Source organism: Ranitomeya variabilis, chromosome 3 (genome assembly GCF_051348905.1).
Source record: "Ranitomeya variabilis isolate aRanVar5 chromosome 3, aRanVar5.hap1, whole genome shotgun sequence".
Classification (NCBI taxonomy): Eukaryota; Metazoa; Chordata; class Amphibia; order Anura; family Dendrobatidae; genus Ranitomeya; species Ranitomeya variabilis.
Window position 1 is genome coordinate 123,201,895 of NC_135234.1, and position 21,525 is coordinate 123,223,419.

Consider the following 21,525-nt stretch of genomic DNA (forward strand, 5'->3'; position numbering starts at 1 on the left):
TTTTTTCTTGCTTGTATAGCACCATTGATTCTCAGTGCTCTTTACATCCATAATCATGCAGTCACGTGTCACCATAGCGGTTCTGGAAACTGCAGAAGACGACAATTGGTAATAATTGCAATACACAATACGATTTGCCAATAGAGGGCAAAATAGGAAAAAAAAAAAAAAAAAAAAGCTGACTACTGCTTCTTTAACACAGAAACCTGATTTTTAACCATTAGGTCAGTTTCTGAAGACTGGTTTCCTCTAGGCTATGTGCCCACGTTGCGTTTTTTTATTTTAAGCGTTCTCACCGCATTTTTCTCGCAGCGGAAACGCTTACAAAAAAAAAAAACGCTAACAAAAAGCATCCCATTAATTTTATTTGCATTCTGCGATTACTGGGCCCATGCTGCATATTTTTCTGCAGCGGAATCGCATCATGGAAACATACGCAGCATATTCATTAATTTTGCGGAATCGCGGCGATTCCGCCGCCATAGACTTGTAATTAAACACATGGGAAATAACGCTTAAACGCAACAAAATCTGCATGCGTTTTCTCTGGCAAGGGTGTGCTGTTTTAAGGAGGAAAAATATGCTTCTAGTCTGCAACATGGGCACATAGCCTTAAACTCAACTAAACGTAGTACATGCGGTTTTGTTAGTTTTTATTAAACCGTTCTGGGAAATGCTCCTGTGGTTGCAGATGCAGACCTAAAAATGGATTTAGAAGTAGCAGACTCTGATCCAGTGATGGTTGCCCTATGTCTGCCAGTGCTCACACGATAGAACAATGCCTTGTGAACACCAGTAAGAACAACGCTAATGTCACTGGAATAGCTCCACTTCTGGTTGTACATGGTGTTCTTAATGTATTTAGGGGCACTGTTCCATTTAGGAAGGGGTTGTTGAAGTAGACAGTAACACTAAGCTGGCCATGTGCATGAGATGGCTGTTGGCTGAACTATTGCTCAGCTTACAGCTACCTCTCCTGAGTCCACCATATACTGGGACACTCTGCTGTTGAAATCCGACTGCCTAATCCTTGTATCCTCTGATGTAGCCTGTTGGTGGACAGTCATGAGGCCTTCTTTCACATTAGATGATCTGGTGATCCATTGACATAAACAGGTTGAGCAAACGTATCTAATGTATATGATCTCACTGTGTGCATTATGTATGTACAACATGTTATTCTTACTACCCCTGTGCTCTGACCTCACTTTTGTACATGTCAGTACTGTAAAACATTCACAATTACTGCACTGTGACATCGCTGTGTGCATCACTATGCTCAATATCCTCCTAACAGTTATTGTCCATGTGCTGCATCCCAGCACTGTGATATGGCAATGGCTAGCATTTCACTGGTGTGCTCCTTTGTTTATCATTACATGTAAAGTTTGGTGGCCCTATTACAGATTTGGCTTTGGAGCCCAATAACTTTCAAGTCATGCTGCCTATATAGACTTCTGTTACATACACTTACAATCCCATTGTTTTTCTTCAATAAAGCCGATCAGGTCTTTTTTATAAAAACTGCTGCGAAGCCAAAACAGGTCACGTTGTGGTAGTAAATAGACATCAAATTCACTTCGATTTGACTTCTGGTTACTTTTCTACAGTAAAAATACATTGGTTACATTTTACTCCATACTAATAAGACCCAAACGGATATTTCCAGATAGTGGAGCCACTAGCTAGTACTGTGTTCCTTCTAGGGAACCTGATGGCTGATGCTACCCGATCCACAAGCGGCATCTATCAGACCGGCTGCACGATTTCAGCCATTTATGTTCAACTCTGAAACTCCGCATTACAGAGAAAAACAGTGTAAAAGCCGCCAGGAGACGAGAGAGTTGGGTCCCTGGCAGCTTCTCCCACCCGCTGCCCTGTAGTGACAAGTCTCTCCACACACATATATGCAGGGAAAGACCTGTCACACTAGGAAAGTGGGCAGCAAGAAGCCACCGGGGACGCACCTTTCTGACTATTCTCCAGTGCTGCTTGGTCCTCTGCGGCTTCTAAAGTAAAGTATGTTTTTCGCAAGTAAATTTTTGCACTATGCTTTCAAACGTACCATTGCAGAAAAATAAAAATTGCGACATTTCTAGAAGTCACAAATTACCGTAGTTGACAGCATCCAGGTAATTAAAGGGAACCTGTCACCACGTTTTTGGAAGATGGGATAAAAATAGCGTTAAATAGGGGCAGAGGTGGGCGTTACATTAGTGTTTGTTATGTGTTTATTACCCACCTAAGTTGCCGAAATACCTTTGCAAAGTCTCCGTTTTCACCTGTCAATCAGGCTGGTCTGATCAAAAGGGCGTGTTGTCTTCCCCCAGATTTTGCGTAGTTTTCCGTTGATGGCGTAGTGGTGTGCGCATGCCCAAGGTCCCGAATCCTCTGCCAGGGGATTTAAAAGAGCGCGCTGTTCGTTATTTCATTGGTGATCGGTGGGCGCGGCCGTTTTCCTTTGGCCGCGCGTGCGCAGAAGCGGCGCTCTGCTGGCCGCGGCTTCAGGAAGATGGCCGCCGCGATATCCATCTGCGCACGCGCGGCATCCCGCGGCCATTTTCCTGAAGCTGCGGCCAGCAGAGCGCCGCTTCTGCGCACGCGCGGCCAAAGGAAGATGGCCTCGCCCACCGATCACCAATGAAATAACGAACAGCGCGCTCTTTTAAATCCCCTGGCAGAGGATTCGGGACCTTGGGCATGCGCACACCACTATGCCACCAACGGAAAACTACGCAAAATCTGGGGGAATACAACACGCCCTTTTGACCAGCCTGATTGACAGGCGAAAACGGAGACTTTGCAAAGGTATTTCGGCAACTTAGGTGGGTAATAAACGCATAACAAACACACTAATGTAACGCCCACCTCTGCCCCTATTTAACGCTATTTTTATCCCATCTTCCAAAAACGTGGTGACAGGTTCCCTTTAAACTATGCCCACATTGTCTAGCAAACCCCAATATGTTAACGACTGAGAAAACTATTGGAAAAGCCTTAATGAACTTGGAGCAAAAATAAAATGCTAAAAACCTTACTCAAAAATAAAACTGGCAAAAAGAATGCTAAATCGAGGCATGTGTTTTGGTTTCTGTGTTTAATCATTTTATGCTGTTACTAGAGTTATCCAAGATTTGTCTGGGGTTTGTGTAATTATGGGTTCCTCTGGGTTCTCTTCTATTACCCATCCTTTGTGCTAAGGTAGAAGGAAACCGTGTGAGCACGTTTTTACATATGAAAGTAGTGATATCGCTATATAGGTGCAAGTCCGCCAATAAAAGTTATACATGTATATGTAGCGATCTGTTTTGCCAGTTATGAGAAATAATAATCTAGAAGCCATGTACAAGTCAGGCTAGAAGTGCACTTGGTGCGTTTCAGTGCACATTGACTGCTGCTTCCAAGTGCAGCGTTGCCCCCAGTGCACTTCCAGGTGGATTTACATGTTGTTTTTTTTTTTTTTTATGACCAGCACATCCGATCTCCAGAACAACAAAAAAGTATCACTTATATAAGGTGACAAGTGGCTATACAGCCATACTTCTACTTCCATATGTAATTTGCTTAGAGGTTCCCTTTAAAAGGAATCTGTCAGCAGGACTGTGCACAGTAACCTACAGTTTTTGCACAATCCTGCTGACAGGTTCCCTTTAAGTAGCTTCCTATGAAATCTTATAACAGGGACATTAGATTGTAAGCCTTTTAGGGGGACGGGGACTGATTTGAGAACTAACTGGTGGACAGCAGTGTGCTAATATACAGACACTGAGATGTAAAACCTAAAAAAAAAAGTATACATAAAGGTATTTTGGATCAGGTATAAAATGTTAGAATGGTTAAATACTGCCAGGCGTTGGCCACCATGGGGTTAATGTTAGAATATAATGGGAATCTGAACACAATGCTTCCATACAAAGTATACAAGAAAGTAAAGGTAGGCATAGTAACTTGTGCGCTGAGTAATCAGGTGTATTGTCAGATGAATGGCCATCTACTGATGTAACCGTATTTCCGCTTAGCTGCAGACTTTAAGGCGAGGAATTCTGGCTTTGAGGAGGAAATACAGTTGGCAACCTTGTTGCTGATTGCACGGTATGCTCAATGTGCAGATCTTATAGAAAACTACATATGTGCAATGAGGCGCCAGAAATGAGGATGGGGCCATTATTACAGTATGTAAAAGAAAAGCTGCCATTTTAAAGGGCACCACAGGCCCTAGTACAGTCAGCGCGTTTCACATTGGATTTGATCTGTTCTGTTATCTACCTTCATGTGCCCTTAAGATAAAAGTGTGATGCTCTGCTGGATTTCTACATTTCATTCAATTAAAAAGTGATGATGTGAGAACCACGAGGGAACGCAGAGATCGACACTGACCACAGGCAACATTGAAATCACCAGGAGACAAAAATCAAAAGCTGCATTGCCATTACTGAACGCAAAGCAGCGTCTTTTGTGCGGTCTTCACTGTGCTGTGTCTGTGACTAGGTGTAACAATGCTGTCTGTGTTTCCTAACATACAGGCTGCATCTCTCGTGGCCTGGTTAGCAGGGTAGAAGACCCAGCAGACGCACATTCATATGATTTGCGTTTTTCCCTTCTGTTGGCAGATGGCGTGTTGGAATGCCATATGTTATGAGGGTCGTATGAATGAGTAAGAAATTAAATGGCATTTGACTGTGCAGTGCTGTATAATTAATCACAATGAATTGTGTGCGTTGTTACCAGCCTACTATTACTTTCAAGTCGCCTTTAAAGAGGGGCTGTCAGGGTCAGGACATGTATGTTTTCATAAATACTTGTATTTCCCAATTCTAGAGCACAGTGACCTTCATCAGTTATTCTTCCTGACTGTGTACGAGGGGCGTTCATTAAAGATTTCCCCTGACCCACTTCCTGTGGACTGAGAGCAATGACACTTGGCACTGGTAATAGGCTATGTGCACACGTTGCGGATTAGGCTTAGGAATTTCTGGTGCGGATTCTGCCTCTCCTGGCAGAAAACGCACCTGCGTTTTTTTGTGCGGTTCCGCAGCGTTTTTTTGTGCGTTTTTGCTGCGGATTTCTTGTGGACTTGCTGCGTTTTTCACCCCTGCGGTTTTTTATAATGGAATGGGTACAAAACGCTGCAGATTCACAAAAAAGAAGTGACATGCTACTTCTTTTAAACCGCAGCGTTTCCGCACCGGATTATCCGCAAAGTGTGCACAGCTTTTTTTTTTTTCTCTCATTGATTTACATTGTACTGTAAATCAATTGCGGATCTGCAGCGTTTCTGCAACTGCAAAAAACGCTGCGGATCCGCAGAGAATCCGCAACGTGTGCACATACCCTTAGTCCTTCTCTACATAGGGGCCACCTAGGGACACACTTCTCCCATCTCTTCTATTTGGATGGTGTGTTCATCAATAGCAGAGTGGGGTCACCCTGGAATTGGAGCTGTTTGCACTGAAGTCAAATTACATGTGTTACATAGTTATTAAGGTTGAACTAAGACTTTAAGTCCATCTAGTTCAACCTAACATGCCCTAACATGTTGATCCAGGGGAAGGCAAAAAAAACCCCATGTGGTAAGAGTAAGCTCCACCATGGGGAAAATTCCTTCCCGACCCCACATATGGCAATCAGACTAGTTCCCTGGATCAACGCTTTATCAAGGAATCTAATATATATACCCTGTAACATTATTCTTCTCCAGAAAGGTATCCAGTCCCCTCTTAAATTTAAGTAATGAATCACTCATTACAACATCATACGGCAGAGAGTTCCATAGTCTCACTGCGCTTACAGTAAAGAATCCGCGTCTGTTATTATGCTTAAACCTTCTTTCCTCCAGATGTAGGGGATGCCCCCTTGTCCCTGTCTCAGGTCTATGATTAAAAAGATCATCAGAAAGGTCTTTGTACTGTCCCCTCATATATTTATACATTAACATAAGATCACCCCTTAGCCTTCGTTTTTCCAAACTAAATAGCCCCAAGTGTAATAACCTATCTCGGTATTGCAGACCCCCCAGTCCTCTAATAACCTTGGTCGATCTTCTCTGCACCTGCTCTAGTTCAGCTATGTCTTTCTTATACACCGGAGACCAGAACTGTGCACAGTATTCTAAGTGTGGTCGCACTAGTGACTTGTATAGAGGTAAAATTATGTTCTCCTCATGAGCATCTATGCCTCTTTTAATGCATCCCATTATTTTATTTGCCTTTGTAGCAGCTGCCTGACACTGGCCACTGAATGAGTTTGTCATCCACCCATACACCCAGGTCTTTTTCATTGACGGTTTTGCCCAGAGTTTTAGAATTAAGCACATAGTTATACATCTTATTACTTCTACCCAAGTGCATGACCTTTCATTTATCCCCATTAAAGCTCATTTGCCATTTATCAGCCCAAGCTTCTAGTTTACATAAATCATCCTGTAATATAAAATTGTCCTCCCCTGTATTGATTACCCTGCAGAGTTTAGTGTCCTCTGCAAATATTGAAATTCTACTCTGAATGCCCCCTACAAGGTCATTAATAAATGTTAAAAAGAAGAGGGCCCAATACAGACCCCTGTGGTACCCCACTGCTAACCGCAACCCAGTCCGAGTGTGCTCCATTAATAACCACCCTTTGTTTCCTATCCCTGAGCCAGCTCTCAACCCACTTGCACATATTTTCCCCTATCCCCATTATTCTCATTTTATGTATCAACCTTTTGTGTGGCACCGTATCAAAAGCTTTTGAAAAGTCCATATAACTACATCTACTGGGTTCCCTTGGTCCAGTCCGGAACTTACCTCTTCATAGAAGCTGATCAAATTAGTCTGACATGAACGGTCCCTAGTAAACCCGTGCTGATACTGGGTCATGAGGTTATTCCTCTTCAGATACTCCAGTATAGCATCCCTTAGAATGCCCTTCAGGATTTTACCCACAGTAGAGGTTAAGCTTACTGGCCTATAATTTCCGAGTTCAGTTTTTGTCCCCTTTTTGAATATTGGCACCACATTTGCTATACGCCAGTCCTGTGGTACAGACCATGTTATTATGGACTCTTTAAAGATTAAAAATAATGGTCTATCAATGACTGTACTTAATTCCTGCAGTACTCGGGGGTGTATCCCATTCGGGCCTGGAGATTTGTCAATTTTTGTGATTTTTAGACGCTGCCGTACTTCCTGCTGGGTTAAGCAGGTAACATTTAATCGGGAATTTTTATCACTAGTCATATTGGCTGCCATGGAATTTTCTTTTGTAAATACTAATGAAAAAAAGTCATTTAGCATATTGGCTTTTTCCTCATCCTCATCCACCATTTCACCCAGACTATTTTTAAGGGGGCCAACACTATCATTTTTTAGTTTCTTACTATTTATGTAGTTAAAGAATATTTGGGGGTTATTTTTGCTCTCTCTGGCAATGAGTCTGTCGCAATCTTTGCTGCCTTGATTTGCTTTTTACAGAATTTTTAATTTTCTGAATTTATTTAATGCCTCCTCACTACCTACTTCCTTTAATTCTCTAAATGCTTTCTTTTTGTCACTTATTGCGCCCCTTACATCTCTATTTAGCCATATTGGTTTCCTCCTATTTCTAGTATGTTTATTCCCATACGGTATATACTGTGCACAGGTCCTATCCAGGATGCTAATAAATGTCTCCCATTTTCTTTGTGTATTTTTGTGTCTCAGGATATCGTCCCAGTTAATTGCACCAAGATCCTCTCTCATCCGTTGGAAATTTGCCCTCCTGAAGTTTAGTGTCCTTGTCACCCCTCTACTACACATCTTATTAAAGGAGACATGAAAACTTATTATTTTGTGATCACTATTCCCCAAGTGACCCCCAACCCTTATATTTGATATGCGGTCTGGCCTGTTGGTTAATATTAGGTCTAGCAGTGCCCCCCTTCTTGTTGGGTCCTGAACCAGTTGTGAAAGGTAATTGTCTCTCATAGTTGTCAAAAACCGATTACCTTTGCTGGAACTGCAGGTTTCTGTTCCCCAATCTATTTCAGGGTAGTTGAAGTCCCCCATAATAATGACTTCTCCTTGAGTCGCAGCTTCATCTATTTGCTTTACGAGGATATTCTCCATTGCTTCCATTATTTTTGGAGATTTATAACAAACCCCTATCAGTAATTTATTATTTTTTCCCCCTCCCCTTATCTCCACCCACAGGGACTCTACATTTTCATTAAATTCACCTATATTATCACGCAGGATGGGTTTTAAGGACGATTTTACATACAGACACACCCCTCCCCCTCGCTTATCTGTACGGTCATTTCTGGAAAGGCTATAGCCCTGCAAGTTAACAGCCCAGTCATGGCTCTCATCCAGCCATGTTTCAGATATCCCCACCATGTCATAATTATGTTCCAATAACATTAGTTCTAATTCGTCCATTTTGTTGGTGAGGCTTCTGGCATTAGTATACATGCACTTGATGTTCCTCTCTGTACCTCTATTCTTTCTTAAATTACTAACTGTTCTAACTCCACCCCCCATGCCACCGCCACCCCCAACTTCCTTATTTGTGCCCAGGTCTCTATCTGCACTATCTTCCCCTCCTATAAAATGAATACCCTCCCCCCCCCCCCCCAATCCCTAGTTTAAACACTCCTCCAACCTTCGAGTTATTTTCTCCCCCAGCACAGCTGCACCTTCCCCATTGAGGTGCAGCCTGTCCCTAGCGTAGAGCCTGTAGCCCACTGAGAATTCGGCCCAGTTCTGCAGGAACCCAAACCCCTCCTTCTTACACCAATTCTTGAGCCACATTAACCTCCCTAATCTCCCGTTGCCTCTGTGGCGTGGTACAGGCAGTATTTCGGAAAATACCACGTTGGAGGTCCTTGCTTTCAGCTTGCAGCCTAATTCCCTGAAATCCTCTTTAAGGACCTTCCACCTACCTCTAACTTTGTCATTTGTGCCAATGTGCACCATGACCGCTGGGTCCTCACCAGCCCCTCCCAGTAATCTGTCCACCCGATCAGCAATGTGAATTGATGATGCCAGTTCCGGGCTGCATCATGTGATGGGGAATCATCACTATAAACCTCTTTCAGCTCATCGTACGTCTCCTTTGCTGTGCGGCCTTTCAAATAAAGGAACTTGATGACTCTGTATTCCACTGAGTGCATTATCAAACCTCACACCACTTCAGCACCTGTAGAATGAAGACCGCTATCAGTTCTGAGTTGCAAATTGCCACGTAACCTATAGAGACTTGTATCATTAGACATATGCAGAGTTAGTCCTGTGATAAAGAAGTGGGTCAGAGGAAACTAATGAACGCCCCTCGTAGCAATAAGTTCAGTACTGAGCATTCACATCTGCCTTGTAAGTTTTGTTTTTTCCCCTGTTGGCACCGATTGGACTGTATCATTCAGGGTATGAGCATGAGCAATACCCAGGTGTTTCATTCATGTATTACCAAGAGAAATAGCAGAAGGATGGCAAACTGAAGAGTTCTGGAGGTGTTTACTTATGCAGACATATAAAGATAGCTGGGGATCCTCAATATTCTGGAAATGCCACTACCGTAATCCCTGGTCACTTCACATATTTTTCAGTAAGGGGTTCTTTTGCATAGCTGTAAAAAAAAAAAATAAAAAAAATGTATGTATATATTGGGACAGCACTAAAAGTTAAATGGGGGCAATCAATCCATACTTGCCAAAATATAGTAGTAAAAAACGGAAGGCAGCACTGCAAAAAGTAGTTTCAAAATAAGGTGGACTTTATTAGGTTCTTAACCTTCACCATCTTGCAATTTTCCATTTTTTTTTTTTTTTTTTTTTCCTCCCCTTATTCCAAGAGCTAGAACTGTATTCCTCCGTCTCCATAGCTGTATGGCTTGTTTTTTTGAGGGACAAGTTGAACTTTTGAATTACACCTTTAATTTTCTCATGTGATGGAAAGTAATTTCTCAAGTGCGTTGAAATTGCAAAAAAGTGCAATTTCACAATTTTTTAAATTTACATTTACTATACTGTAAAACTGACTTGGGACCGTGATTCCACAGACCAGTGCAAGTACGCAATACCAAAGATCTATAGGTTTGTTTGTTTTTTTATTTAAAATGGTGAAAAAAAAATTCAGAAATTTGTCAGAAAAATTTGTCACCATTTTCCAAGATCTGTAGCGTTTTTATTTATCAGGACTGTGTAAGGGCTTATTTCTCCAGTCACTTTTCACGACAGCAGTATCGGAGGATGTCACCCCGCCCTAATAGGGGACAGGAAACAAAGAAGTTAAATACCCTCCCCTTCTTGCAACCACCAGTGTTTTTCATGTCCCCTATGGGGCATGAAGAGGTTCTCAGATAGTGCTGCCGTGGCCGGCGATCGGAGCACTGTTACTTTAATGGCCGGGCAGTCTAGGTCGGGGGCTCCGCTCTCCTCCTCCGGTGACTGCTCCCATCTCCGCAGGCTCTGCGCGACTTGGGACCCTCTATCCCGCCCTTCCTGCGCCTCCTCGTGGGGCAAAGCAGGGCGGTAAGGCTCACCGGGGTCCTCTCATGGCTCCCCGGCTCTCTCTCCTTCCTCCTCACTGCCACTGTAAGTGACGGGCACTGGAAGTGACGCGTCCGAACTTACGGTTTAGCCTCCATGCGCCGGAGCGCGCGCCGACCGGCGTTCCAGGCCTGCAGCAGCCATGACAGGCGATCAAGTTGCATCACCCCCTACGAACCCTTTGAGGAGGAGGAGCACAGTATTAACTGGCGACCTCGATGTGCATATATTCCTGGTCGGGGGAAGCCTTGTAAGGCCTCTGTCCCTTCTGACTGGTGACTAACTGACCCTATGGACTGCAACAAACCCCTGCACTCTGCTTCTGCAGAGCCCAGCGTTCACCCATCTACTGTAAGTAGAGGATGAGGTCCCTTGCTGTCCAGTTTGTTATTATGTGACTTAGTCCGCCTTTCTCTCCCTTTCTAGGGAGACCAGGTCCCTGCCCCTAAAAAAGATAAGATGCCCAGCCGCAAGTGTGGTACATGTGCGACCAAGCTTCCCTCAGCTTATAAGAAAAAGCTCTGCCAACCATGCACGGATGAAGTACTGCGTAGTGAACAGCCCTCTTTCCTGGACAATATCAGAACCCTGATCAGACAGGAGGTCCGATCCTCTATGGCTGCCCTGTCTAAGGCCCCGACACCGCAGCCTCCTCCTCCTAAGAAAAGGAAGATGGCTCCTATTGTATCTGACTTGGGCGGGATCCATACCTCGAGTTCAGAGGACTTTTGGGAGAATGAGGGTTCTACTTCCATATCTTGGGAAGAGAGGAGATATTTTTTGTCAGTTTTGGGGTTGGAAGAGCTAATTTCCATGGTGAGGGGCACCATGGGGGTGGAAGAGGAGGTAGCGAGTCATTCCGTTCAGGATGACATGTTTGGAGGGTTAAAACCTAGGACCCCGAAGGGGTTCCCTATACACGAGAATATTGAAAACCTTGTCCTTCTTGAGTAGGGCCTACCTGAGAAAGGTTTGAGTGTCCCATTAGAATTGAAGAATTGTTTCCCTCTGGAGGGGGACTGTTCTTTATGAGAAATGCCTAAGGTGGATGTACAGGTGTCCAGTGTAACCAAAAAAAACTGCTCTACCCTTCGAGGATTCCTCGCAGCTCAAAGATCCTATGGATCGAAAAATTGAGACAAATGTGGCCTCCACATGTGTTGCCAGATCCCTATTTCTCTGGTTACGTACCCTGGAAAATCACCTTTCTCAGGGGACATCTAGGGAGGAAATTCTAAATTCCCTACCATTACTTCAGAAGGCAACAGTGTTCCTGGCGGATGCTTCCGCTGAATCTGTACGGGTAACCGCTAGGTCTGCAGTTCTCTCCAACTCTGCTAGGAGAGCTCTATGGCTTAAATCCTGGGGAGGTGACTTAACTTCTAAGTCCAAACTGTGTGGTATTCCCTTTCAGGGACATTATATGTTTGGGCCAGCCCCCGATGACATCCTAGACAAGGCTACGGATAAAAAGAAAGCTCTTCCGGAGCAAAAAAAAGCTTGAGGAAACGCTTTTTTTGCCGCCACCCCCCCCCCCCTTCCCCACCTCGTGAGCAAGTCCCCCAGAGGGACTACAGGGGCAAAGGTAAATGTGGTCATTGGAGTTACCCCGAAGAGGGTAAAGCTAGGAACATCCTTGTTCCCCAACCCCAGCAGACCCCTGAGAAACAATGACTGCTCTCTGGTCGGAGGCCGACTCTCGGGGTTTCCACCACAAATCAGTGGGTCCTGCATACCATTCGGGAAGGCTTGAGGTTAGAATTCGCGAGTCCTCCTCCTCACCATCTAACAATTACCTCCCTACAGTCTCCACACCTTCGGGGATCCCTCAATGCGGATATTCTCGATCTGCTTCAGGCAGGGGTAATCTCCCGGGTACCTCCTCAGGAAATAGGAGAAAGGCCACTATTCTCACCTATTTTTGGTGAAAAAACCCTCTGGTAAACACCGGGTTATTATAAACCTGAAACCCCTAAATCAAGTAGTGAAATAACAGATTCAAAATGGAATCCATCAAATCAGCAATCCCGCTGATTGGCCAGGACTGGGTAATGGCTACGTTAGATCTGAGGGACGCTTACTATCATGTGTCGATACATCCCGACCACAGGAAGTTCCTCAGATTTGCAGTGTCCCAAAACCATCGAGCCAGCCATTATCAGTTCAATGTCCTTCCATTCGGAGTCTCATCAGCTCCACGGGTCTTTATCTGAAATCACTGGGGTGGATTCCGAACTTGGAGAAGTCGGACCTCCATCCATCTCCAAGGAAAAAATTTCTAGGAGTTCCTCTGGACTCAAGGAAAAGAATGTCCTTCTTACCCAGGGACCGTCAGGACGATCTCGTCCACAGGATCTCCAGGTTCAGGAGCCAGAATTCTCTGACCCTAAGGGACTCTGTCAATCCTGGGTTCGTTGACATCCTGCATCCAGGCAGTCTTCTGGGCCCAGGCCCACACAAGAATCCTTCAGACCCACATTCTGATGCATTCAAAAGGAAGCCAGAATGCTTTAACCAGGAGGATTCCCCTCCCCAATCACGTAAAATCCTCCTTCTCATGGTGGCTGAACTTCCAGAACCTTCAAAGAGGAGTCAGCTGGGATCAAATGCCTCTAAAGGTGCTCACAACAGATGCGAGCCAGAGAGGTTGGGGCACCATAATAGAAGGTTCCCACTTCCAGGGGTTGTGGCCCCCAAGCATCAGGTCCAGATCCTTGAATCTGAGAGAACTGAAAGCGGTGGAGGAGGCGCTAAAAGCCGCATCTGTCCTCATCCAGGGTCACCATGTACGGATAATGTCCGACAACACAACTACGGTGGCCTACCTCCGACACCAGGGAGGCACGAAATACACCAGCCTAAAATCAACCGCTGCAAGGATTTTTTCCTGGGGAGAAAGACCTCTCCTGTCCATCTCAGTAGTACACATAAAGGGGTCAGACAATGCCACGGCAGACTACCTAAGCAGGAGAGGTTTCCATCCTGGAGAATGGTCCTTGAACCAAGAGGTGTTCCTATCCCTAGTCCGGAGATGGGGAAGTCCCAATGTGGATCTGTTTGCCAACAGTCAGAGCACAAAGTCGAACACTTTCTTCTCCCTCCACCTCTCAGGCGGGGCACAGGGACTGGACGCCTTCTCCCATCCTTGGAAGTTTGCTCTGGCATACGCCTTCCCACCAATTCCCATGTTGCCAAGAACGTTACAGAAGATCCGGACAGATCAAGTCACAACAATTCTGGTAGTACCGATGTGGCCTGGAGGAAGCTGGTACGGCGCAGTAACAGACATGTCTCTGGAAGGCCCGATACTTCTACCTCAGATAGTAGACCTTCTTCAGCAGGGACCACTGCTACACCCAGACCTACACAGGCTGAAACTGGCAGCCTGGTTACTGAGGCCGAGATTCTGAGAGCTATAGGTCTCTCAGATGACGTCATTCAAACCCTACAAAAAAGTAGGAAACCAATAACTAACGCCATCTATGGCAAGGTTTGGAAAAGATTTTCATCCTGGTGTGCCCCGAACAAACCTGATCCATTCCATCCCAACATGGCTCAAATATTAGAATTTCTCCAAAAGGGACTGGAGTTGGGGCTCTCACCTAGCACCCTAAAAGTTCAGGTGTCGGCACTGGGTTCCTTTTTTGATCAGGATTTAGCAGGCCACCGTTGGGTTAAACGTTTCATGACTAGTGTTGAGCGATACCGTCCGATACTTGAAAGTATCGGATAGTATCGGCCGATACCTGAAAAGTATCGGATATCGCCGATACTGATACCTGATACCAATACAAGTTAATGGGACACCAAGTATCGGAAGGTATCCTGATGGTTCCCAGGGTCTGAAGGAGAAGAAACTCTCCTTCAGGCCCTGGGATCCATATTAATGTGTAAAATAAAAATTAAAATAAAAAATATTGATATACTCACCTCTCCGGAGGCCCCTGCACCTTACCGCTGTTAGCCGGCAGCCTTCTTTGCTTAAAATGAGCGCGTTTAGGGCCTTCCATGACGTCACGGCTTCTGATTGGTCGCGTGCCGCTCATGTGACCGCCACGCGACCAATCACAAGCCGCGACGTCATTCTCAGGTCCTAAATTCCTAGAATTCTGGCTGAAGTTATGGTTGGACTTGTCCCTTCAGGCGCTGCATGCTCATAGAAATAGTTTGGGGTGAAATCTTGCTGACAGGTTCCTTTAATAAATTGCATATATTTTTTTTATTTATTTTTTTTTAAATGACATACCCTAAAATATTCTGAAAATATGGTGTTAGTCTGTGGTGCTAAATACCGTAGGTCTTAAAAGAATAGCAATAGTGGCAATGATAGAATCTATCAGATAATATAGGTGACCATACACATTAGTTATCACTGATTTTATTGGGAGTGTCCAACCACCTCTGGGGCATCCCGATTCTTCTCCCTTAGCAGATTTCTGAGAAAGAAGGATCTGAGGTGTCTAGGAGAAGCATTTTCTGCACGCTCCGTCCAACAATGTGGGAGCTTTACATGGGGGCAGGATATAATTGCCTGATATCTGTATGAGGTGTATGGCTGCCCTACGGCCCCCTTACTGTGTATGAAGAATTAAGAGGACCATTGTGCGGTGTTTTCTCATTGTTATGGTGTTGCAGGTCACAGACTGATCTTCGCATCTATCTGACATATACTTTACTACATGGACATAGTCTGGCCTCAATTCTCAACCTGTTCACACACGTCATTGCTATTGATGATTAGTCTGAGCTTTTATAGCCTTTATTATTTTAGTCTCCATAGACAGTGTAAATTGTCATTGATAGTGAGGCCACTTTTTGGAAATTGTTTTGCCACAAATGCTTGTAATTGGTGATGTGCACCCAGTCATCACTCATTACCACGGAAGTGCTACATTTACATTAGCTGCCTTTTCGGTTATATATTTTTTTCCAAACATTAAATGCCATATATTAGTACATGACTACAATGTGTATAGAGATCAGCCAATCCGATTACAGTTTTCTTTTTTAAAGGGAACCTGTCACCACGTTTTTGGAAGATGGGATAAAAATAGCGTTAAATAGGGGCAGAGGTGGGCGTTACATTAGTGTGTTTGTTATGCGTTTATTACCCACCTAAGTTGCCGAAATACCTTTGCAAAGTCTCCGTTTTCGCCTGTCAATCAGGCTGGTCTGGTCAAAAGGGCGTGTTGTCTTCCCCCAGATTTTGCGTAGTTTTCCGTTGGTGGCGTAGTGGTGTGCGCATGCCCAAGGTCCCGAATCCTCTGCCAGGGAATTTAAAAGAGCGCGCTGTTCGTTATTTCATTGGTGATCGGTGGGCGCGGCCATCTACCTTTGGCCGCGCGTGCGCAAAAGCGGCGCTCTGCTGGCCGCGGCTTCAGGAAAATGGCCGCCGCGATATCCATCTGCGCACGCGCGGCATCCCGCGGCCATTTTCCTGAAGCCGCGGCCAGCAGAGCCAAAGGAAGATGGCCGCGCCCACCGATCACCAATGAAATAACGAACAGCGCGCTCTTTTAAATCCCCTGGCAGAGGATTTGGGACCTTGGGCATGCGCACACCACTACACCACCAACAGAAAACTACGCAAAATCTGGGGGAAGACAACACGCCCTTTTGACCAGACAAGCCTGATTGACAGGCGAAAACGGAGACTTTGCAAAGGTATTTCGGCAACTTAGGTGGGTAATAAACGCATAACAAACACACTAATGTAACGCCCACCTCTGCCCCTATTTAACGCTATTTTTATCCCATCTTCCAAAAACGTGGTGACAGGTTCCCTTTAAAGCTGTTCTGGAATAATAGCTGTGATGTGATTGGCTGCTCTCTGCTCCTGCTATAGTTCTGATATCAGTTTTGTCATATTACTTGTTACTTCATACAATACTACCTGAGCTGCAATAGTGTGTATATTAAGACACTGTCAATAGAAAAATATGACAAGGCTTTATTGCCCTAGTTTTTACTTTTTCAACGACCTTTAAAGATGCAAACTGATCATCTCCTAGAGCAGGGGCCCCCAACCTGTAGCTCATGTGGCTCGCGGTCCCATGAATCATGGCTCGCGGCTGTCTCCGCTTGGTGCATTAGCTCCAGTTCTAGCAAACAGGTATGAAGAGCACATCTGAAAATGGTGAATTTAGTGAGCAGCCCTGCACAGAAGAGCAGATCTGCATGCACATATTCTGGTATTAGGGGTTTTGAGATGATTTAAGTATGGTACGCTGGAGACAAGATGATACCACCTGTCAGAGGAGATGTTTGAAGCTGGATGTGACAGTGTCTTGGGAGTGCTTTATAGAAGAATACTGAATGGGGGGTCTTGTAGGAACCCCTGGATCTTGGTATACTACTTTGGGGTGGTTGATTTTTGTGGAAAAGCTTTGGTTACCATTATTCCTGTTATGGGGGGCTTTAGTTGCCACTATTGTGAGGGGGGCGGGAGCTGAATGTGGCTCTCAAGGTCAGAAACGTTGGGGACCTCTGTTCTAGAGAATGTGATTATGCCAGGTATTCATATTGGTGACGTCCGTCTTGTGGTTGCTAATTTCTGCCATGTTCTGTGCATCATCTTCTGTTCTGCATCCTACAAATAGATTGTGAAATATATTCCTGTTCATGGCTGGAGTCCATCACTGAGTACAGAGGCCCTGGTCTGCTACGTTACATTATCACCAGAACAATTCATTGCAGCCCTGATACGAGGTGTTAATGCTGTAATATCATGTCATTCATCATTTTGGTGATAAACTGCTGCTACTGCGAGATGGCTCAGCCATTCTGTATTAGTCACGCTACACTTTGGTTTGCTGGATGTATTTCCTTCTGATTTTTGTACTTTTAATTTCCATAGGATGAAGGGAGTATAAATGAAATAGCAATTACACATCATGTTAAGGAAGGACACGAGAAAGCTGACCCCTCACAGTTTGAGCTTCTCAAGGTACTTGGACAAGGCTCATTTGGAAAGGTGAGTTTCATCCATACATATGTTTTATAATAGCATTCATGGGCCACATCAAAGCTACTTTTTAGCAGTCTGGCATCTCCAAATAGATTGAATTTAATGGATTCAGAATAAAAAGTGCATAAAAAGTATAAGTGTCTTTAATTAGTTTATAATAAGCAGCAATATTTCATCTGTTTGACGATGCTTGACTTCTAAAATGTGACATCGCTGTTGCTCTACCCTGGAGTCTAGCGGTGATTGTAGGGAACCTGCAACTTGATTGAATGAAGCAGTGTCTGACTGCACCATTGTAGCCAGGTATGAAAAGTCGGCCGGGTACCATAGGGATGGATCGGATTAGTCCGCCGCAGTCCCAAACTACTTCTCCCCACCTTGGCCCAGTGGATTGGTGGGTTTCTGTCATCTGTGAACACAGAGAGCGGTCAGTCACCTGGAGTGGTGTTGGGAGAAGCTGGCTGAGGACCGGGCCGGACTACTTGGATCTCCTTATGGTCCCTATTTGGATTTGCAAACTGAACTTTCTAAAATGCCACAACATCCCAGAGATAGCCATTGCTGGCTTTCATCCTGCAGCCCAGCCCGGACTCATGTAGCCTGTGGTTGGGGCCACATGAATGTTGTGACAGACTCCTGACCATTTGTGCACACTGTCTACCATTCTGCTCCACCTATGGTCAAATAAAGATATATGGTGGGAGCAAGTTAGTTATGGTCCACATACATGTGTCATTACCTTAAATAATGTATTTTCTGCATAGAAGTCTATGAGCAAGCAGCCAGAGTGATAGGAAATTAGAGCTGGTTCCTGGTGATGGTCACATTAGGGAACAAGTATAGCGCTAGACAACAGTAATCAGTGTCTATAGTTCAGAAATGCAATGCACATCATAACCTCAGGATGGCTCCGGAGACAGGTGCTGCTGCCTATTTTCTGATGATCTTGACTTCCCAAGTTCTTGATTTTCTGATGTTCTTGGGATTAAAGAATATAAATGCCTCTGCGAAACGTTTGCATTTTTGAGTTTTATTCCTAAATTTGCCTTGTTCAGAGTTCTTGTTTTTCTGAACGTTGCTGGCTGCTCAATGAGTTCACTGATAATCAGTCAGTCAGCTCCTCCTGCCCGGAGAGTCTGTACGCCAACATATTTGCTATTAGGCCCTGTAGAGTGTTCCTGACTTCCCCCGCACTGTGATCAGCTGTTCTTAGCGGTGGATGGGACCAGGATTTGTTCATTTTGAGATTCCCCATAGGATGAAACATTTTGCGGGTTCTTACCTCTACCAATACAGGGGGTCCCATGGTCACCTACCTCTTTTACATCTGTTTCCCTTAGTAGTTCATATAGGTAGGGGCTATATAATCAACCTCGGGCTTGTTCAGTGTGCCGTGTAGTCCCAGAAAATTACAGTAATAGTTGCTAACATGTACAGAACAAATTGCCACTGCAAGAAATAATCAGCTATGATATCACATAAAGGAAATCTATTAAGGTGAGTGTGACCCGTCGGGTATTCCCGTGTCTACCCATCACCACAGGAAGCGGGACTGAAATGGACCTTTTGTCTGAAAGAAGTGTAGGTTTTGGCACATAAAATAAGTCTAAGTACTGAGCAGCTGCTCCCCTAAGGGCCGCCGTTTCAGCCTTGTAATATTGGAAAACGAATCCTTGCACTTTTCTGTTTACTTTTAATAACCGCAGAATCCAATCTTTTATTACAGGTATTTCTTGTGCGGAAAATCTCAGAATCTGATGCTGGGCAACTATATGCAATGAAAGTATTAAAAAAAGCCACACTTAAAGGTAAGTCAAATATTGGATCTTTTTTTTGCTCTGCTCCTGGTGTTTAGCAGGTGCGTTGTATGGCTTCCTCCAGCCTTAGGCTACTTTCACACTAGCGTCGGGCTCGGTCCGTCGCAGTGCGTCGGGCCGAGGTCACCGACGCTAGCGTTGTCTCCGCCGCACAACGGGGGCAGCGGATGCATTTTTCCAGCGCATCCGCTGCCCCATTGTGAGGTGCGGGGAGGTGGGGGCGGAGTTCCGGCCGCGCATGCGCGGTCGGAAAAAGCGGACCGTCGGGAGAAAAAAACGTTACATGTAACGTTTTTTGCTCCCGACGGTCCGCCACAACACGGCTCAAACGTCGCACGACGGTTGTTACGTGTGTCAATGCGTCGCTAATGTTAGTCAATGCAGAGAAAACGCATCCTGCAAGCACTTTTGCAGGATGCGTTTTTTCGGCAAAACGACGCATTGTGACGTAATGCAGTTAACGCCAGTGTGAAAGTAGCCTTACTTATATTTCACAAGCACTGCGTTACCTGGAGCCCAAATATGTAGAATAAGAACGGAGCAATCTGCCTATAATAAATGGAGCAGGTGGAGTGATTGGGTCTCGATAACCTTTCATTGCCCTACTGATGCATTACCCTGAGCTGCTGCGTATGAGGCATCATGCTGAGCTGCCGTGTATGAGGCATCATGCTGAGCGGCCGTGTATGAGGCATCATGCTGAGCGGCCGCGTATGAGGCATCATGCTGAGCGGCCGCGTATGAGGCATCATGCTGAGCTATTACTTAACCAGAATTTCTGCAGCCTGAGAAACGCCTGCCTTGTAATTGAACACTGTCATAACAGGTATGGTGCCACATAGCAGCAGCTGATAATGCCCATTGGGAGTGCTCCCTGGCCAAATTTTGCCAGTAGTATCTCCGCTTTACCCCACACTTGATCATTTGCCACCACACGTGGGCATGAGTTTTTGCTGTGTGCTACCCCCACTCTGAGGGACAGAAGCCCCACACCTCAAGGCTCTCTGATATAGAGTGAAGTGTGACATTAGTGCCCAGATATCGGTGTTGCATGTTCAGGAATCCTACATGTCGTTTGACTGTTGTGTGTATTTATGTGACCTGTAATTATCTTTGGGTGGCCCCTCATATATAAGTCATGATCTGCAGGAGAGTCTCCAAAGTATCTTACCGCTTCTGATTTTTTTGGCCCATGAATCATATTGCGAACAGTGTTTGGTTTGACAGAATCGGCCTTCACAATTGGGTGTAATCCTGTGTGTGTTGCACTTGCAGTGCATCATTTCCGTGTTATCTGCCTAGGGGTTGTCCAGTTTTTTGCATTGTGGGTGGAAACTGCAAATGTTACAAAATAAGAAACAAACAAACAAAAAAACCCTACACAACCGCACCATGTACTCGCCTCTTCAACCCCCTGCTGATCCAGGCCACTAATCGACTGCTAGGTGATGGGGAAACAATGTGAGTGCTGGAGGTTTGTAGGCAAGCGAGGGAGGGACCCCCAAAGCATCTGTGCTGGATCACAGGGGAATAGGAGAGGTATCACTGTCTTTTAATAACTATAAATAGATATACGGCACTCTGGATATGGTGCTCAAGTAAGAGTTCCACTCCGTATCAATGAATCTGTGAAGTACTCAAAAAATCAGGAAAAATATATATTTTTTTTATTTATAGGTAGCAGTGAGCAAACGTGCTCAGATAAGGTGTTATCTGAGCATGCTCGTGGCTAACCAAGTATCTTCGGCGTGCTCGAAAAATATATTCGAATCCCTGCGGCTGCATTTCTCGTGGCTGTTAGACAGCCGTAACACATGCAGGGATTGCTTGTTTGTCATACATGTAGTTGCGGGGACTACACGCCAAAGACAGTTAGCACACAAGCATGCTCAGATAACACCTTATCTGAGCATTTTCACTCATCACTATTTATAAGGCAATCCCAAAATAAGTAACGTTTAGGCCCAATAACATGGGCCTTTTTCAAACTGTGTGTTACACCAGAACAGACACAAAAGTATCAGTACAATCATATATTTGTGTGTTTATACGAATATATGTATAGATGGAGAGAGATATACATAAAGGGGAATACAAAAGGTAAGTACCAAAACAAATAAATAAAAATTACGATCTTAAATTGATGGAGACAATAACCTATCGCAAGGAGAAATACTTATGACAGAATGTTAGTCCTTATTCTTATAAGATTGTACAGATATTTATATTACGGTATT

General features: G+C 44.8%; 1 protein-coding gene across 1 annotated transcript in view; it reads left to right on the forward strand.

Annotated features, from left to right (window-relative positions):
• RPS6KA3 (ribosomal protein S6 kinase A3) overlaps positions 1-21,525 on the forward strand; it is a 175,671-nt gene that overhangs the window by 112,008 nt on the left and 42,138 nt on the right. Inside the window, exons 3-4 of the mRNA XM_077294621.1 lie at positions 17,361-17,477; positions 19,198-19,279. Of these exons, the coding sequence (XP_077150736.1) occupies positions 17,361-17,477; positions 19,198-19,279 (199 nt within the window). The remainder of the gene's footprint in view (positions 1-17,360; positions 17,478-19,197; positions 19,280-21,525) is intronic.